The 18,653-nt window shown below is 42.8% G+C and overlaps 2 protein-coding genes across 4 annotated transcripts; one reads left to right on the top strand and one right to left on the bottom strand.

Annotated features, from left to right (window-relative positions):
- Positions 1–119: 119 nt before the first annotated feature.
- On the top strand, positions 120–3,177 carry sertad3 (SERTA domain containing 3). Of its 3 annotated transcripts, none has more exons than XM_069161236.1 (2): positions 120–215; positions 1,815–3,177. In XM_069161236.1, the coding sequence occupies exon 2, from the start codon at positions 1,822–1,824 to the stop codon at positions 2,812–2,814; it is 993 nt and encodes a 330-aa protein (XP_069017337.1). In that variant the 5' UTR covers positions 120–215; positions 1,815–1,821; the 3' UTR covers positions 2,815–3,177. The 3 variants fall into 3 exon arrangements, with proteins under 3 accessions (XP_069017337.1, XP_069017338.1, XP_069017339.1); XM_069161237.1 differs by lacking the exon at positions 120–215 and adding an exon at positions 747–1,057; XM_069161238.1 differs by lacking the exon at positions 120–215 and adding an exon at positions 1,135–1,195.
- A 1,620-nt stretch (positions 3,178–4,797) lies between these two features.
- kcnk6 (potassium channel, subfamily K, member 6) lies at positions 4,798–15,657 on the bottom strand. Its single transcript, XM_069161479.1, has 3 exons — positions 15,171–15,657; positions 9,785–10,177; positions 4,798–6,103 (listed from the first exon to the last, which is right to left on the bottom strand). The coding sequence occupies exons 1-3, from the start codon at positions 15,484–15,486 to the stop codon at positions 5,877–5,879; spliced, it is 936 nt and encodes a 311-aa protein (XP_069017580.1). The 5' UTR covers positions 15,487–15,657; the 3' UTR covers positions 4,798–5,876.
- Positions 15,658–18,653: the final 2,996 nt, after the last annotated feature.

Raw genomic sequence — 18,653 nt, 5'->3', positions numbered from 1 at the left:
ATATTTTGTTAACTTTACACTTTTTCTCTGCCGTCCAATGCGCAAGCCGAGGAGGAGCCACAGCTGTTTTTTCAAAGTTGACTTACTGGTACTTCATATGGGCTAAAAGTCGGCAATTATAACTATAACTGTGGCCATAAGCTTTGACATATTGGTGGTTTACAACAGTAGAAGTTGAGCTCACTGTTTGGCTCCGTGGCGGCTGCGTCTTTCAGGTAACTGTCTCCTCTGCATTTGATCAGCCTTAACATCACCTTGGCCGTGGACGTGTTCATGTATGGGATGAAACTCTGTTGTCTTTTCTTCTTTTTTTTGTCTTCTTCTCTTTCGATGTCATTCTGAAATGCGAAGCCTTTTTTTTTGGTGTCTTATATTGTTTTGGTTTATTGATCCGATCCATTCTCCCTCAGAAGTCTAATGTTAAACTGGACTGGAAAAAAAAAAAGAAAAAGAAGAAGCTGATCACCTCTCTGTAATATTTGTGTTTTACACGCGCTTTTTGTATTAAAATAACCAACATGCAGAAAGGAGTACCTCTTTCGCCGGTGATGTAATCGTTTAGGAATTAGTGCATTGCAAATTACATAATAACAAACTCGACCATCCGGTCCGGCGGCAATTAATTGGGGTCAGGAGTGACTTTTATACGTCTACAAACGTATGTGGGTTTGTGCTCATAAAATGCTGTTTGCTCTGTAAATGGTTCAGCGAGTATTTAATGCGCTTTTATGATGGAGGGAGAAAAAAAAAAATACTGTGTTGGAATGCAGCGTCGCATAAACTACATTACCCACAATGCACCGGCGCGCCGATGCTCCACCCCCTTAACTGTAAACGCTTTGGGGGAGAATCTCAAATCACGGGCGGGAGAAGACGGAGTCGGACGGTTAGCGGAGCCAGAGCTCACGTAACGGAGAAACTTAACGGAAACAACCGGGTCCGGGACGCCGACTTGCTTCTGAATGACTTGAATAACAAACGTTTATGAAAATAAAACGGAAAGGAAGCGCGATAACGAAACGCGACGGTGACGAGTCGACGGGAAGTGATTCAACAGGTCGGGGTTTTTCTTTCGTTTTTTTTTTTTTTTTTTTTTTTTTTGTTGCTTACTTTCAAAATGTCTGAAGTTTACCTCGATGGATTAAAACTGCGACGCTGATTTTCCTCTTTCTTTTTTTCAATCAAGTGAATTAACGTGAGTAATCTTACGTTGATTTAGTCGGTGGAGAAAGTTTTTTCGTTTTTCGTTTTCCCTCCAGGACGACGACCCCCATCCTGCTTCAGAAGCGGCTCCTCGTCCTGAACCTTCACCGGAACTTTATTTTACATTTAACCGGATAATCACCGTTAACTAATTTACAGTCTTTGACTTCATCTTTGAACATGTTAACGTTTTTAAAAGTATTTAGCTCACCTAAACACTGAAGAGTCACTTTTTTTTTTTTTTCACAATTCACCATCTTTTTTTTTCTTCATTATATTTTATTTATTGAATCATTTATTGTTCAATAATAATTTCTTACTGTCTTTCCTGATTATGAGTAATGGCAATTGTTCACCACAATTTATCAAACCTGCAATTTAAAAAAACGTTTTGTTTTTTTTACTCGGTGACTTCCTGTTTTATCATTAAATATACATATATATATATAAATATATATATAAATATGTATATTATTCCATTCTTCATATGTATGAGAGTTTTTAAAATCTATGACAACCTTCATTCAAAAACTGAGAAACTGATCTTTTTTTTTTTTTAAAAACATTTATCTGTTTAAATAGTATTTTTCTTTCTCCTCCTGCCTTCACAGTTTAAAGATGATCATGAAGGGGCAGAAGCGTAAACTCCCGCCGGAGGACGAGGACGTGGAGGTGTTGGACAGGTGCTGTCCCACCTGGGAGAGCCAGCGGCAGTTTGTGTTCTCCGTTTCCATGAGCAAGTATCAGCGCAGCCAGGAGCTACCTGAACCCAGCCTGCGGCGGTCCGTCCTCATCGCCAACACGCTGCGGCAGGTCGCCCTGGAGGCCCGTCGGGTGCCGACCGAAGACGGGGAGGACGGGGACGTGTCCCGCAGTCCTCGCAGCTCGACGGTCGACGCCGGCCAATTAGCGTACGCCGACTGCCCGATGTTTTCCTCAAATGACTTGTCAAATTGCGCCGCGAGCAGGTCTCCGGCGAGCTGCCACTCAAGCGAGTCAAATGTCCCGATGAGCGGCGAAGACGAAGATTGGGGGTCGATGTCCACGGATACTGATTTCTCTCTTTCGGTCGCCATCGCCTCCATCCTGAATGAACTTGACTCGACCATGGACGGGAGCCCTCAGGCAGCTCCGCGGCCGCCCCTCAGGTCCTTGGAGAACCTGTCGGGGCCCTCGGAGGGGCAAAGACAGGGAGTCCGAGGCTACGGCGTCAGCTGGGAGGAGCAGGAGGAGCTCCGGGCGCGGGACAACAGCGTGGAGGTGATGAGGTCCAGCTACCTCGGCGATCTCACCGTAGAGGATCTGTTCCAGGACATAGACACGTCCCTGCTGGAAATGGACATGGGAGTGCTTGGGCTCAGAAGCAGTGGCGGCGGATACCCAGCTGGGGAGGACCTCCTTCGGTACCTGCCACCTTTCTCCTCCTCTTCCTCCTCCCTCTCGCTCAACCCGAGTCCGAAGTGCCTGCCCTCGTTCTCCTCCTTCAGCCAGCTGTCTTCCTCCTGCTCGCCGTCTCTCTCTTTGCCAACGTCCTCCTCCTTCGGCGGTGTCAATCATGCGCGAGACGGATTTGAGCTGGAGCATCTGATGGAGATCCTGGTGGAGTCCTGAGAACTCCACCCGAACACCGTTCCCCGAGTTAGTGGACATAAAGCGAAATTCACGAGACAAATCGCTGGACTGTCAAACACGTTGTCTCTCACCTTTTGTTTACATAAAAAAAAAAAATGGTGCATTATGGGATTTAGAAAGCAGTGAGAATGTTCTAGAAATGTAGAAACGGTTGATGTCGAAGACAGAAAGTGTTTTTCAAGCAGGAGTAGCTGTGATGAGGCGGGAAGACAAAAAGAGGAAGTGAAGTCACAATTAAAACTGGGCAGCAACGGTTTACTGAGGAACGTTTTCAGGTTATTAATTATCAAGTGTGACGCAAAACTGGCATTTAGCATCATGTCAGATAGATCACGGCATCGTGGGGAGGTGGGGGAGGGGAGGTGGGTGGGTGGGGGGGTGGAGTAAGAAAAGGGAAAAAAGAGGAAGTGAGTCATACACGTGGGGGGGGGGTGAGGGGGGGGGGGAGGGGGGAGGAGGGGACACCCTCTAAACCACAAGTGTGAGATGTGATAAAGTGATAAAGTGACCTGGCTGATGCTGGAAGGAGGACGGCTGAAACACTAAAACTACCGAAGGGCACAAATCCTCTGATGAAATCCTTGAACCTCATATTTAAGGTCAGAGGTCAGAGGTCGAGGGATCAGAGGCAGTCAAAAAGATGCATATTTACACTGTTGTTGTTTTGTCAAGCGTGTGCAGTGTTTATAATACTGGTAAGTTATCTTTTTTGTTTTTTTGTATTCCTCAGTCTCGTTGCCAAACCATGTTTTTATCTAAAGAGCTGGAAAAAAGAAAAAGAAAGACGAAACTAAAAGTTTTGTTTTTAAAAGTTTCCAGTCAGATATGCAGTCGTTGTGAGCAGCTTTCTATCAACACTCTTTCATGTCTTTATTTTTATTTTTCTGAACTATGCTTTTATTCAAAAAAAGCCTTTTTACTGTTCTCTCGATTGTACAACAAAAAACAAACATCCTCATGAGCTTGAATGTGACGACCGGTTCCAACCACTATGCAGCAGATTTAACCTTATTAAAGGTGCTCGGCATCATGGTTCATTCATCGTTTTTATTTTATTTTAAGGGCTTCACGCGTTTCTTTTTGTTTGTTTGTTTGTTTGTTTGTTTGTTTTACGTGTGACTTGTTTGGTCAATAATATGCATTCGTACGTCTGCGTGGAGTTGGTGTTGTTACTGATGAGAAATATTTACCTTCCTGAGCACCAGGTGGAGTCCCTTTTTAAATGTTGTGTTTCCGTTATGAATAAACACGTGTAGGGGAAATGTTTGAACTGCAACGCAGCCGGCTGTCGACCTGCATATGAACCAACCACAACCGTTGGAGGAGTTTTTGTACTTTTATATCCAGTCTGTGGATTTGAGTTGCTTTCTATGCAAAAGGTCCTTTTCTAAAAATCGCTGCAGTCTCAAACTATTTATTAATAGAATATTGTGTTAACAAGTAATTTAATGTCATACCCTATTGACAAATCACTAATGGTATATTAATGTACCGTCACGGCAGTTATTTTATTCACTTTTATAGTTATGTTTTGAAATGGAGGGCAGAATGTCCAGATACTGTGTATTTTGTTTTTAAGAAAACAATATTTGTTTACCTGTACTGATGTTTTTAATAAAATGTGAAAAGAAAATTCTGCTTTAATCGTCAAATCGTTGTGTTTTAGTTGCACCAGTCAGGACTGAGTGTTGTATAGAAAGCAATGTAAGGTGTAAAATACAGGTAGTTTGGAGATAATATGGATTTATTACCATAATAAAAGCTTCAGTGAGATTCTTAATAGAAGAATGAAGGATTTTGGGGTTTTAAGGTAAAAGATCCAAGATGTCGTCTGCGCACACAACAGTGAGTCAACCTCAAACATAAAAAAATATATCTTTAGGCACGCAAATTTAAGATTACCATAAAATCTTCCCAAACTTACTGCAGGCAAAGATAACGAGAAAAATGAGGATGTCAGGTTAAGTTCTTCTTTTATTTCTGATTGTCTAAAGTGAATACATGTCACGTTACAAAACTACAACACACACACTGATCATTTATTTTACATTCATTCAACAACAATTGTAATGTTCAGATCCGTTTTGCCATTAAAGTGCATTTCAAGTGTTCATTAGCCAGAAATGGACGTTTTAAAATACGCAGACGCAGAGGAGGCTGTTTGACATTTGGTTTGCCGTCAAAATGAGTCGTAATCTCAAATCATTATTTATTTTTTTTCACTCCCTCTATTCAAACCCTTTCTAAGCCTATTTTTTTGTTGTTTTGAAGGTGTCAACATCATAACATGTTGCACTACATACAGATCGACACCAGGGGGCAGCACCATAAAGCAGGAGCGCCGTCGTCCTGAGGCAAACTGCTCCTCACTGGAGGTCTCTGTACTTTTCCAATACTAAATAAGGCAACTTCCTTTCACAGGGGAACTCTGATTAAACTCGGTTAAAGGCCGTGTTGTTTGAAATGCTTAGTGAAGACATTAAAACTGGTGCAAAAGTGAGTAAAGGCTGATCCTCGCTATAAACATGGCTAGACAGTTTGGTCAATAGTCTGGAGGCGTTTCGCCGAGAACGTGCGAACGTAAAAACTAAAAAAAAAAGGCAGTTAATGGTGTAAAAGATTTAGTTGCAGCACAATTACAGTATTTGTTAGTCCCAAACTAGCAAACCAAAAACCCTGTGGCACAAAAAGCAAACGTGACAAGAATACAGACAAAACAAAAAGTGATCTGAAAGTAACCAACCATGTATTGAAAAGTTTTTAGCTCGGGCCCTTCACGAGGCTGTAAACACACCACGGTTCCACCGGTGTTGAAGAGGAACGAGAACATCGGAGCCTTTTAGCCCGGGCAGTTTGGTGATCCTCCCCAGAAAGGCTGGATCGTAATTCTTCATTAAGTTCTCTGAATGTTTTGAATGAGTTGAGGAGGGAAACGGAACAAATTAAGGCAAGAATTTTAGATTCAGCGCACCAGCCCAGGAGTTTCATCGCTGGTTCAGGACAGAGGTAGACCTTCCTCCTGTTCTCTGCCTACCGACAGCTCAGCCTTTGTTGATGGTGTTGTACGACGGCTGCGATGCCGGCTCCAGGGGCTCGCTGGCAGCTTTCCCCATCTGGTTGTCCTCCAGGATGGGCTCCCTGTCCTCCTCCGGGTCGGACTCCTCGCAGCGCGGCAGCTGAAGGAAGCCGGTCAGGCCGTGCAGGTCGGACATCTTGTGGAAGGTGCGCAGCAGGAGGTACATCATCATCAGGCCCAGAAACAGGTAAGCTGGAGGGAAAGCAGAGGTCATTTATTCAATAAAACGTTGTGGTCATCTATTTTCTTTTTGTTGCAAAAGAGAATTATTACCTGAAAGCGCTGCATGAACCGAGGAAAAAAAAAATTAAAGACGGATTCTCCTCGAATAGAAAATGACGTCACAACCGTTCGGTAAATGAAACGTGCCTCTGACGTTGGATGTCTAATTTTACTTGAGAAATAATATCCCTTGTAAATGGTTACCTTATTATGATAATCATAAAGAGACAGATGAGTAGGAAGCTTCTTTGTCCATTAGGAACAGTCGCCTCCATTCACGACAGCCTAAGACTGCACAAAGATCTCCAAATGTAAGCAGTAATACACTTAAACAGAATCCAAGAAGCGTTGGTTTTCCTCCTGTCACATGTATGCATTAAAACCAGCCCACGTACACATCGAGTTCAGGCCCTGGACAATAAGTCTCTCGCAGTACAAGTAAGCCAGCGCTTAAAAAAAAAAAGAAGCCCTCAAAATATTCACTCGCAGTGGAAAAAGCCCTGAAACAGCAGTTTTGGTGTCTTTTTTTTTTTACATTGCATAACTTCTGATATCATGTTGTGAAAAATGAGATGTTGGACTTCCACTTGGCTCCTCTGGTAATAAATACGTTGTGTTATGGACAACCTTTTTAAGAATATATACACAACATTTACCAGTTCAGGCTGCTGTTACCGTTGTGCAGTAAATTCTCAGGGAAAAAAAAAAAAAAAAAAAAAACAGTACTTTGACCAAAAACATTTATAGAAATGTTTTGCCGACACGTCACATCATCCGGCTGCAATCAGTCACTCATCATCCTCCGAACCTGTCGGGGATCTCTGGATTAATCAGAGACGAGGAAGCAGTGTGAACTCTCGGGCCTCCTTCCAAACTGAAGTCAAGGAATTAGCCGTGGACAAGACAGAGAAACACGCAGCTACTTTTAGCAATGTCCAAGTGGGTCTCTCCAACCACCAAATCAAACATGACATCCTCCTAAAGTGGGATGAAAGAGTAGATCAACAGAAAGATGCTTTTGGAACCAAGTCTCGTTGTAAAGCCAAAGAAATCCAGTAAAAAGTATTTCAGGAGGGAATTTTCTTGTTTGTTTTTTTTGCTCAACTTGTTGCAGGGTACGTTTTCTCCCTCCTGAATACGGCATAGCTCATTAAGCCCAATAATTGTTTTTCAGATATTCAACTGTCGAGACCACAGAGACACAAAAACAACAGCCGGGCTACATTTAGACAAAAAGCTCATTCCAGGCCTGATTCAATTACCGAGAAAACACAGCAGCTGAAAAACAAGAGCACAACGATGAAAATAACCTCCATCATGTGACTGATGTCTCTCAAACTCGAGGACAAACCCCAGGATCCAAATGTGAGTGTTGTATGAAGAGACGCATTCATGTACAACATGCAAATCACATACTGGAAACTCACCCACATGGTTTCTACACTCGTCATCTATATTTTTTTTAATCCTGTTAAGCCAGCTGCAGGTGCGATATAATCCCACAAAACTCGGGTTTCTCATCTCTCAGTTTTTAAAAGCATTCGGGTTCATTTTAAAACCATCGGAGCAGCCTCCAACCAATCGGACATCACATTTAGTAACAAACACTTGACTTCAACTTCATCCCAGAGCCACCACAAGTTAGAGGATTACATCCTGAACATGTACTAAATTTCACGGTAATCCATGAAATGACTTTTTTTTTTTTTTTTTTTTTTACTCAATGTAATCCAAAGTAGGAGCGATCTTCTGGGAACATGTGCAAAATGTCCGAGCAGTCCATCCACTAGTTTGAAGCTAAACCGATTAGTCAGTAAAAAACTGGTTCCAGCTTCTCATATTTACTGCTTTTCTTCGTCACACATCACTCTGAAAGGAGAATCTTTTTCAAATGATGTTTAGTCTCAGCCCGGCTGAGCTGCGTCTGTCTGGACCAAAGTGTTGAACTGCGTAGCTGACGTGGAGTCATCCAAAGCGCTGCGCCACTAAAGCATGGCTAAAAACTATTAAACAAAAGCAGTTCAAGGTCCAGTTACTTTGAAATTTCAGTCATTGTCCGATTCGGTCCAGTCAGGCTGCTGACTCTCTACCTCTTTAAAAAGCTTTATTGAATAAAAAAGAAAAAAAAAAACTCGATCAAAAGAGGCTCTCGACACCTTTTTTTATTTCCATTTAATGAAATCCGGCTCGACTTAAAGATGACAAGAAAGAACTCGAGATTCCAGAGAGCTCGCTGAGGAGTCAAGGAGCGGTTTCATTTATGAGGCAGCGACCTCTCAGCAGAGGAAAGAGAAGCCGTGAGAGGTGCTATTTCTCACATCGGAGGTGAGAATAAAGGCGGCATGCGTCGCTGCAAAGATCATCTTCTCGCCTCGGAGCAGCAAGACAAAAATCAATCCTGCTGGAAGTGAGTTTTTAATACCCTTCCTGTATATTCTCTGATCTCACTGCATGCCTCCTTTTGATGTTTCTTGACAGGACACGATGTCTTTCCTGCCATGACGCTGAATATAACATTAACACCTTGACAGAAGACGTTAAAACGCGTGTGAATGATTTCATGATGAGGATTATGAGATGCCGTTTGCACTGTTAAAATTTTATATTTGAATCAACATTATTTCTATAAAAGCAAGTAGCTTCTGCCTTGTCATGTTTATAAAGATGTTTCTTTTCATAATATTTTCTCTAATGACTGTTAAGACGTTTTGTTATTTTCATGTATGAAAGTTAATGTTGCACCAAGTGGGAGATGTTTATTGCTTTGTTTAAATCTTATTTGAGGGCACAGACAGTAGTGTTAAGGAACAGTTTGTTTTGGTTCAGATCAGGTTGGCTCCTGCATGTTTGATTATCTGCAGATTTAAACTTCCCCACAGCGTTTTCTTGTAAACAAACAAGGTTCACATTCAGCGTTATCCACCACAACACATCGTCAGAGGGTAAACAAAAGTCAAGACTATATTTTCTTCAAGTATTACCAAACAAACATTGATCATATTCATGCTTACTTGTACGCACACACACACGGTAGAGCAAATATGCCCAACGCGTGGCCGCCGAGAGGAGCCGCGGATCAACCGAACGACGCGGCAATCAAAAGATGATCCGCTGTAATACATCTGCTCGGCAAACATGAACGTCTCCGTGTCCTGGACCATGATGAGGCCGCACCTCCTTATCAAACACATGCTACATATCAGCAGCTTCAATGGAGAAGTGTGTGAGACGGGCTCTGAGGCCGTAGAGTCACGCAGACTTAACTTTGGACGCTCGTCGGAGACAAATCCGACAAGACAAAGACTAAAATGATCATTTCAGTGAAGCAGAAAATGTTCAGTTTGAAAATAAAACGTGACACTTGTTTGATTTGAAAGAAACAGGCGGCAGTTTTTGGAAATAGGTTTCAAGTTCATGCAATGAAAAAAAAAAAAAAAAGATATATTCAGCAAGTATTTGACGTATTTAGACATTTCTTACCGTTCCAGTCTCAGAGTGAAACTTCAAACACGACTTTAACGATGCGGATGTTCTGGGCTTCAGTCTTGTGTTACTACTTATACATATCATGATATAGTTTGGCTGCACTAGTGTTGGATGACTGGACAAATGCATTTGTGATCTACGAGGGACACGACAACATTCACTCACCCATGACAGCCAGCTGATACAGCTGCCTGTTCTTCTGCCCAGACTGTGTCCCCGGCACGAAGTCGCCCAGTCCGATGGTGCACAGAGAGATGAAACAGAAGTAGATGCCGTCCAAGAACGACCAGGACCCCTCCAGCACGCTGAACACGGCCGCCGGCGCCAAAAAGAAGCACAGCACCACCAGAACCAGCAGCAGCACCAAGTGGACAACGGTGGCCCAGCGGGGCGCCATGCCCGAACGCTGCAGGAGGCCGATGGGGACGATGACCAGAGGGTGCATGAGCCTCTGGACGGAGGCGGTGAGCACCAGCATGGTGAAGGGAACTCCTATCAGGGCGTAGAAGATGGAGAAAGCTTTTCCCGTGTCGGACAGAGGGGTGGTGTGACCGTAACCTGGAGACACAAGAGGAGGACGGATGATCAGAGGAGGAGGGACACGGTGGAGTCAAACAGGAGACAACAGAAAATACAGAGGAGACACCAAAAAAAAAAAATAACTACAACTTCCTGCATTTTTATATCATTTTATAAAAATCGCTATAAAACTGACAGGAGTGAAGCTACTGGAACGGAAATGTGCTTCTGACTCGTCCAGATCTCCACTCAGGGATTTGCAGTGTAACCACACCATAAAATACAATGAAAACAATACGGCCATGTTAGAGACACATTACCACAAACACATCTGACATTAAACTGCCCCTGGATCAGTCCTGACCACAGTCACGGCTGCCTGCTAAAAAGAATCCACAAAAATAGAATATTTATGCGAAAAGCGTCTTCAACATAATCTGATGTGCAAATAATGAAACGGCGGCGGGGTTTAAGAATTAAAATCCTCAGAAATGGAATTCAGAAAGCCGGCTGCTTTCAAGGCAATCTGTCGTTACGGCATGTGATCACAACACAGGCTGCTACACAAACCGCCTGGGAACACACACACACACACACACACACACACACACACACACACACTGCAGTTCGTACAGGGACTCTACACTGCTGTGCTCAGCACGCCTGTTTCTAACAGCATCAACAGCACTTTTCACAAAGTTACAGTTCTTTGGGAATTATGTTGAATTATGACATCGTGTATTTCTGTGCATTAAGAGAATTAAAAGAAGCCAGACGCCAGCTGGATGCACAGCTTCCTATAGGTGCATTGTTAGACTGTAACGCAGCGTCTGTCATTTCGGTGTCACAAAGTAGACATCGTCTCGTCCCAGTATGTTGACGTTTTGGTATTACTGGCTAGATTCGGTTAATGTGATTAAATGATGCTGCCTGATGGTCGTCCGAGACCGATATTAAAGGAGATCAGTACAAAGGTTTTCTTTGTCGAAAATCAGTCTGTGGGGTTTTTCATTATTATCATCCGTAATGACAGAGAGAGAAACACAAAGGGAAACAAACAGAGAGAGATGTGACTCTGGAATCACATGATTAAAAAGTGCCCGACTACAAAAACGTGGAATCACTGAAGAAAGTTGTTCTCGACAGTGACCGAACATCCATCCGTGTTACGAACCGGATCCCAACGCTGGGTTGGACGTTGAGACGCGCGTCTCCCGAGATAGAAAAAGGCTTTTTATTGTGTAATAAGTCGAGATCGTGAAAACATGCGGATATTTCCCCGAGCCTGAACATTCGTGTCTGTTCCAGCACCAAAGACATGATGTCAGGATGATGACACCATTTCACATGAATTAAAGTGGAGCCTTCAGGGGTTCGACAGAGTTCAGTGGGAGTCCTCTGTCAAAACTAGCACCGCTTCAGCTCAACGACAGCGAGAGTGGATGTACAACGAGGTTACTGTGAAGACAGACAGACAGACAGACAGACAGACAGACAGACAGACACCTTCTTTCAGCTTTGAACTGATTTTCCACTCATTTCCAATATTGTACCAACAGACTACTTTCCCTTTTAATTCTCACTAATTAACAGCCTTTACGCTTGAGACAAAGTGATCACGTCATGTTTTTGTCTCTTGTTTGCACACTAGTGAAGTTCCACTTTGACCCTTAATGAGATAAGAGTTGAATCCAACTTTCCACTCGGAGGCTCATTTAAAGGAAAGTAATCGGTTTCGATACAGATGCTGTAAACTTAGAGAAGACGTATATTCTATTTTTCCTGGACGGGCGTGGCGATGGGATTTTCTGCTGATCTTTTCCCCCGTGTGGAGATCATTTTCCTCACATGTCCTTAAAGCACCCAGAGAGTGAACCGTACCGCCTTAAAGGTCTCTGCACCGGGAACAATGTCCTTCGAGCAGCTTTGTGTTTTGTTTTTGTCTCGTGGATGCACACGAGCACACCAGAAGAACGCCAGCAGAAGAACATGGCTAAAAAGCAAAAGCAGTTTCTAAAAGGCATTAAATATGTTCCTTAGGTTCCCATTACACTGATGAAAATGACTCCAGCTGGCAGTAACTTAATGCAACAGAGAGGGTTTTGTAGTGTTTTTCCCATCTGACACCAAAGAACTAATTCAAAGTGAACAAACAAAAACACTCGTAGCATCACTTAGCAATCAGCACTCATCGGTGCATTCAATCAGTGCTCTGCTCAGTTGTTACTGACAAATATTACAAAGCACATGATCTAAGTTTTACTCACAGAAGAACTTTAGTCCCTGAACATAACTGCTGATGTCGAGGCCTGAAGAAAAATCCTTAATTGAACAGGTGATGACAAAGAAGAACCAGGACAGACATGTTACACATTCCTTCCTGATCGGTCCAGTGAACTTTCATATTCTGGTTTTGCAGAACTATGACGGTTCCACTCCAACATGTTCCTTTTTGTGAGGAGGAACTGTTATCAAAGAGACTTTAGGTGCGCTCACTTCCCGTTTTAGATAAATAGATAGATACTTTATTAATCCCTCAGAGGGAAATTCTTATGTTACAGCAGCGTAAAAAAATGCACATTCTATACAATAAAATAAGATAAATAATAATAACAATAATAAATAAACTAAACAACAGTGCAATGAATTAGAATAAAACAACATACAACACACAACAAACCGGTGGTTTGTTCACAACCTGAGAGCCTCACATGAAGCACACCGCAGACTAACCTATGAAAACATTTCAGGAAGAGACACAAGAGGAAAACACACACAGTGCTGTGAAAGAAATCCAGGCATCGCATCCAGCAAACAAACTGCATTTGAACACAAAGGTCACTTCTGTTCTGCTTAAAGCGTGAATTTGCATTTCCCCAGTGCTCATGTGACCGTGATCTACAGCAGCATGCCTGTAAATGTGACTTTTCACAGCAGTTTGCCAAGACGGAAACGGCAGCATGTAATTAAAAGCTTCCCTGTGTGACGTTACTACGACGATGATGATGATGATGATGATGATGAGGCAGTTTAGTAGTAAAGTTGTGCGAGTCGCTAACTTCATAAACGCTTCTTGAACACTTTAAAGTCTTTCCGGTTTCCGAATGCTGACAATTAAAATAACACATAGCTGAAGACGACCACGAGGTCCAGCTCACATGAACCTCTTCAGACGGGATCCGGCCCTCTTGTTCTTCCAAGTTCCCTCCTGAAGCTGAAATCTTTAAAACTACAGATAAATAAACAGTATTTCTCATGCTAAGTTTTGCTTTCCATTCTGAGGGATTTTTTTTATTATTATTATTTCCGAGGACGTCCTTAACACGAGGGAAAAAACAATCCTTATCGTTGCCTATTCTTTAGATCTTCTTCCTAACTTCCGACATTTCAGATTCACAGCTGCGTCTCAAGTCTGTAGTTCTGGTGCTGATGAGCAAAAGGAACTTAGTCCAGAGGTGTGACATCATCTCTCAGCCGAGGTGTTAAAACCCGGCTAACTACAGGGTGCAGCTATATAACGAGAGAGAGACTGTTTTTCTGGGTTTTCCCCTTCCTGCCATCGTTACAGGTCACATTTCAAACATGCGCTGGTCGGCCTTTATCGAACCACATCAACATCCTGTTCAAACAGGAACTCTATCAATAACCGGTCCCACATTTCACAGTGACTTTTAAGATTACAGATGTGACCACAGATGCTTTTTTTTTGTTTTTGTCATAACATCAAGTCAATATCTAGACCAGCTGGGAAATTCTGCCATGAGGATGTGAATTGGTGCCTCTGAAGCAGCAGCTGCTCTGTGGATGTACTGCTGCTCCACTGGGAGACTCCCACTAATCAATCTGGGTAATTGAATGAGGCAGTGCTTTGTTTTAAGATGGCAAACTTTCTCAGCATATTTACACCAACACGAGGAGTTTATTTATTTTCAGTTCAGAATATGTGTGTGTGTGTGTGTGTGTGTGGGGGGGGGGGGGGGGGGGGGGGGAGACTTGTACTATGGAAGAAACCCCCAAAAATGTAAATGCCAAATCAGACAAAAACACATTAATTTTGAAAAATAAACTCTTCATCTTATGACAAATTAAATCACATCCGGGAGAAGAATAAAAATTACCAAAAAAAAAAAAAAATCCCTTAAAGAAATGACCTGCATTTCAATTTAAGGAATACACCTCTAACAAGGGGTTAAAAAGAAATACATTTTTAAGACCTAGGATATCCTGACTGCACTGTAAATAAACTTCTGTAGAAGTTGGATCTTACAGTTCCCATTATGCAACTTACAGCCTCCATGACCAAATGTCTCTACTTTGTGACCTTGTGTGGTATTTGTTGTCTGTGTGGCCCCCCAGGGACAGAAACCTCTGATGTAAAGAGCCCCGCGGTCTCCCTCGACTTCCTGGAACATCCAGGTCGAGTTATCACCACTGCAGGTGTTCAGACCAAACAGTTCAAACTGGAAGACCCTGGAAGGTTCTGGGGAACTCCAAAACTTAAAATGACATCTCGTTTCCCTCTTCAGATGAACAACCTTCTCTCACGAAAAGGAGCTTGTCCTACAGATATGAGGATTTGTTTCGAAGATGAAACGACTGCTCCGGTGATGAGTCCTCCGAGGTGTCAGTTTGTTCCGACGTTGCGCGCAGAGCTCCACAGCTGCAGCTCGTCTGCAGCATCCGGAACACGTGGCAAAGTCACACCACAACCAGCACTTCTATGACATATGGATGTGTGGCCATGAACAGCGCTGGGACCCGTTGTAATGTTTAGATTTAAGATAAAAGTCTGAACAAAAAAAACAAAAAAAAGAGTCCTGCTGGTGTTTTTCTTTCTTCAATTATGTCCTCAGTTTATGACTACATGTGGCCTCATATTGTTACGTTTTTACACCGATTTCAACGTCAGGTTTGAATTCTCTTTGTTTTGTTTCTTTTCTTTTCTGGCTGTGCGTAATGCTCCAAAAACGCCGCTAAGTGACTTTTATGTTTTTGCCCAAAACTTTTCTTTGTACGTTTTGCGTGAACTCACCGACGGTGGTGACCAGAGTGTTGGCGAAGAACATGGAGGATGCCAGGTCCCAGTTTGACGTGAAAGAAGAGTTCCTGAGGACGGAGACGCCGTACTTGTTGGCCGTCAGCACTTGGACCAGAAAGCGTTCGAGGGACGCGGCGTTGACGCAGCTCTGGTTCAGAAAGTCCTGTTTGAGGACTTCCATGTCGTGTCGCAGCTTGTCCTCCACCGGCCGCTCGATGCTGGAGAACACCAGGGCTCCGAACAGCAGGTAGATGACATAAAAGAGCACAAAGCCTGTAAGCAGCAGCCACGACTTGCCTACAGAATCCATGTCTTCTTCTAGTTCTGGACAAACATCAGCTGAACTGCTGGCCGAAGCTTCCTCCCTCTCTCCCTCTTTCTCCCTCTTTCTCCCTCTCTCTGCTTCTCCAGCAGCCAAGTTTTCTTTCTCTTCCACTCTGAGGGAACTTTTTTGGGGGGCTGTCCGAATTGAAGTTGAATCCCTCCTTTGACATTGGATCCTCCTCCCACATGAGACGCAGGAGGGTGTGTCCACCTCCGAGCCCAGGGTGCCTCCAAGGTGCTTTTCTTCCGGAATCACACTTCTGTGTTGGCACGAAGAGCACATCGTTTAATCACGGTGGACTTTTCTCTGTCATTTTACTTTAATACAACCAAAAGAACCTTTTTTTATTTTATTTATTTATTTATTTTTTTAAAGAAATAATAATAAAAAAATTTTAAAAAATAGTCGTTTGACAAACATTAGCACTGTTTTGAAATCATTGTGTGGTTCATGCTCCTTTTTTAAGTATCAGTTTGACTTATCTGTATTTATATTATTATTCATATTTCCATTGAACTATAAGACGTGTTCTTATTTTCTTTGACGTCCACAGCTGCTCTTTTATAGTAGATCTTCTTTCTGTGTCGTATTATAGTTCCTGAGAGTTACTTATCTCTACAGTGCATCTGTTCTCTCTGTGTGTGTGTGTGTGTGTGTGTGTGTGTGTGTGTGTGTGTGTGTGTGTGTGTGTGTGTGTGTGTGTGTGTGTGTGTGTGTGTGTGTGTGTGTGTGTGTGTGTGCAGAGTGCATTGTCTCCATATGTTGCTGTATGCTGTGACTCAGTTGTGTCTGGTTCATCTCCATCACTGCACGCTATTTAGACCGGTAGAAAGTGGAACATGTGGGCTGCAGTCAGATGCTGTCTGGCTCTGCGCATCCTGAACACGACTACATAAAAGCTGCTAAATCATTTGACTATTTTTGGACTCGTTCAATGGTGTTTTTGTGAGTTGAATGTCTGCTGAAGTTTTTACTGTCCCTGAGCTTCAAACTGAACCCTGGTCTGGATTAGTGAACCGCTCTCTCCTCAATGATCGCCGAACTGCTTCACCACGGCCGTCACGCTGCTCAGAAAAATGAAAAGGTTTCAGCATGAAGACCGAACTGTGGCAAAATTGGAATGGAAATGGTCAAATTTATGAATGTTAGTTATGAAGCATGAGCTACGGGCAGCTCCACATTAAAGTGTAAGGGCAAGACTTTCAGATCAACTTTATCTGTTGTTCTGGGTTTCTATTCCGGTTCTTTTAGTTTGAAACTTCCATAACCTAGTGTGTAGTATTACGTAGTGTATGACGCACCGCCCTCCACCTTGAGCAAGTCTCTTTATTCAGAGCAGGAGCTACGGCTGCACATCACTTCTAAATATTCTACATACAGAGAACATATTCTCCCACGAGGATCAGTCAGGAATAATTAGATGGTCCTTGTTTGCTATTTTTCTGAGAGTTACATGAAGGCTGGAAATGCACCTTGGTGCAAAGATAACAAGATCTCAAAGGCCCATTTCACTGCAGACGTCCTGCCTTGCCACAGCAGGTGTGTTAATGACTCAAGAGGAGCTCCTGCTTCAGCGCATACAGGTTCACCGTCCCGGCTTACAGGCAACATTAATGAGAACTGAGCCACCAGTAATTCCACCTGTGCTTTCCCTAATGAGACAAGGCTGCCATTGAAAAGGTCTGTCCAAGGTTCCCGACGCTCGAGAGGTATTAATCTCCTAATCTGATTCCCGGCAAGAGAGTGAAGAGTTCCCAAAAATGTTGGACTACTCCTTTAAATACGGTTAAATTTGAGTTCACAGGCTGCTCAGATGTAAATTCCTGCACTGTCGGGCTGTAACCCGGTGCCTGTTTGCCAAGCACAAGAAAACCCCCCCGATCCTGCTCTGTTTCTCCAGGAAGTAATCGCTGTCTTGTTTGTGTGGTGTTTGTGCAGAAGGCCGGCTGACTCATGTGAGGTCAGGCCGCTCTGCTGCCCGTAGACCTGTTTTCTACCGCGCAGTACAAAGCTCTGTTATCACGGTGCAGCAGGCAGCTGCTCTGACTCAGCAAATAAAAGTGCTTAACTCTCTCTGGACCACAGAAGTGCCTCACCGATCTCACAGGGGAAAACATGTCGGTGGCGCTTCATACAGCAAATCAGGCTCATGTTGGCTTTTTATCATTTTATAATGTCAACCAGTCGAAGTCTTCAGCCTTCGGATGTAGTGCATCTTATTGAGAAATAGCAGAGACCCACCGCATACATCTATATACAGAAGGAAGTGTGGTACTATACCTGCTTTCAGTATGACTCATAGCAGCTTAAACTAAACTCGCTGTCTGCACAAACGTGCATGAATGATGACATGTAAACAGACGTCTCGGTATGTTGCGTGTTGTTTTAATACTCAAAACCTGTCGGTTAAAGATATCTCGGTGTGTTTGTTTGCTTCTGTGTTATAACAGTCAGGCTGTAGTGATGTTCTGCCTACAGGCTGAAGACTTGTGACCAGCATAATACTTTCATCTTTTTAGAAAGATGTTTTTGTGCCACATTTCATACAAGATTTGTCCAGTTCAGTAAATATTAAGCATGTTTCCTGATGTTCTGTTTTATTTTACAATGATTTTTTTTTTTAATAATTCTTTTTGCAGTAAGTGCCTCTTAAATGCATTTTGCTTTTCACATGTAATGTAGGTGGTGCCACAGAGTTTTAGGCTAAACACTACAGGATTTAAATTCTGTTAAAAAAAAAAAAATCCAGGTAATGTTTACCACGAGTATTTTAGCATGCTAGCATTAATTAGCACTAAACACATAATCCCTGAGTCTGGCGTCACCACAATGATTGTAATTCTTCCTGACGAGCTACTTCATCAGGAGATATTTCACTGGATAAAAAAAAAAACTGAAAACATTTGGCAAGAAATCAAAGAAAAATTTTGTAAAAATCAGAGATGATCAAATTCCTTGTTTTCAGCCCCTGGGCACCATTAATATCTCATTTCAAGGCAATGCATCAAATAGACACGTCAACCACATCGTCAACCATGAGGGAATCACCGATGTCATGGGATTCATGAAAGTCTGTTTACTTTTCTTCTCAGCAAAGGACTGACTGACTTGTAGAGGCGTGATGTGAATGCTTCTTTTCTTTTAGTAAACCT

Source organism: Embiotoca jacksoni, unplaced genomic scaffold (assembly GCF_022577435.1).
Source record: "Embiotoca jacksoni isolate LCO1_2020_lvr unplaced genomic scaffold, fEmbJac1.0.p SCAF_28, whole genome shotgun sequence".
NCBI classification, from domain to species: Eukaryota; Metazoa; Chordata; class Actinopteri; family Embiotocidae; genus Embiotoca; species Embiotoca jacksoni.
This window is presented reverse-complemented; position numbering and strand designations above follow the sequence as displayed.

What these genes read in the sequence shown, in the direction of transcription:
- sertad3 (XM_069161236.1), top strand. Translation starts at nt 1,822, where the DNA reads ATGATCATGAAGGGGCAGAAGCGTAAACTCCCGCCGGAGGACGAGGAC.
- kcnk6 (XM_069161479.1), bottom strand. Translation starts at nt 15,486, where the DNA reads ATGGATTCTGTAGGCAAGTCGTGGCTGCTGCTTACAGGCTTTGTGCTC. An exon ending in CACTCTGGTCACCACCGTCG is followed by an intron (nt 10,178 to 15,170) that starts GTGAGTTCACGC and finishes TTGTGTCTCCAG; the next exon opens with GTTACGGTCACACCACCCCT. An exon ending in GTATCAGCTGGCTGTCATGG is followed by an intron (nt 6,104 to 9,784) that starts GTGAGTGAATGT and finishes CTTTCCCTCCAG; the next exon opens with CTTACCTGTTTCTGGGCCTG.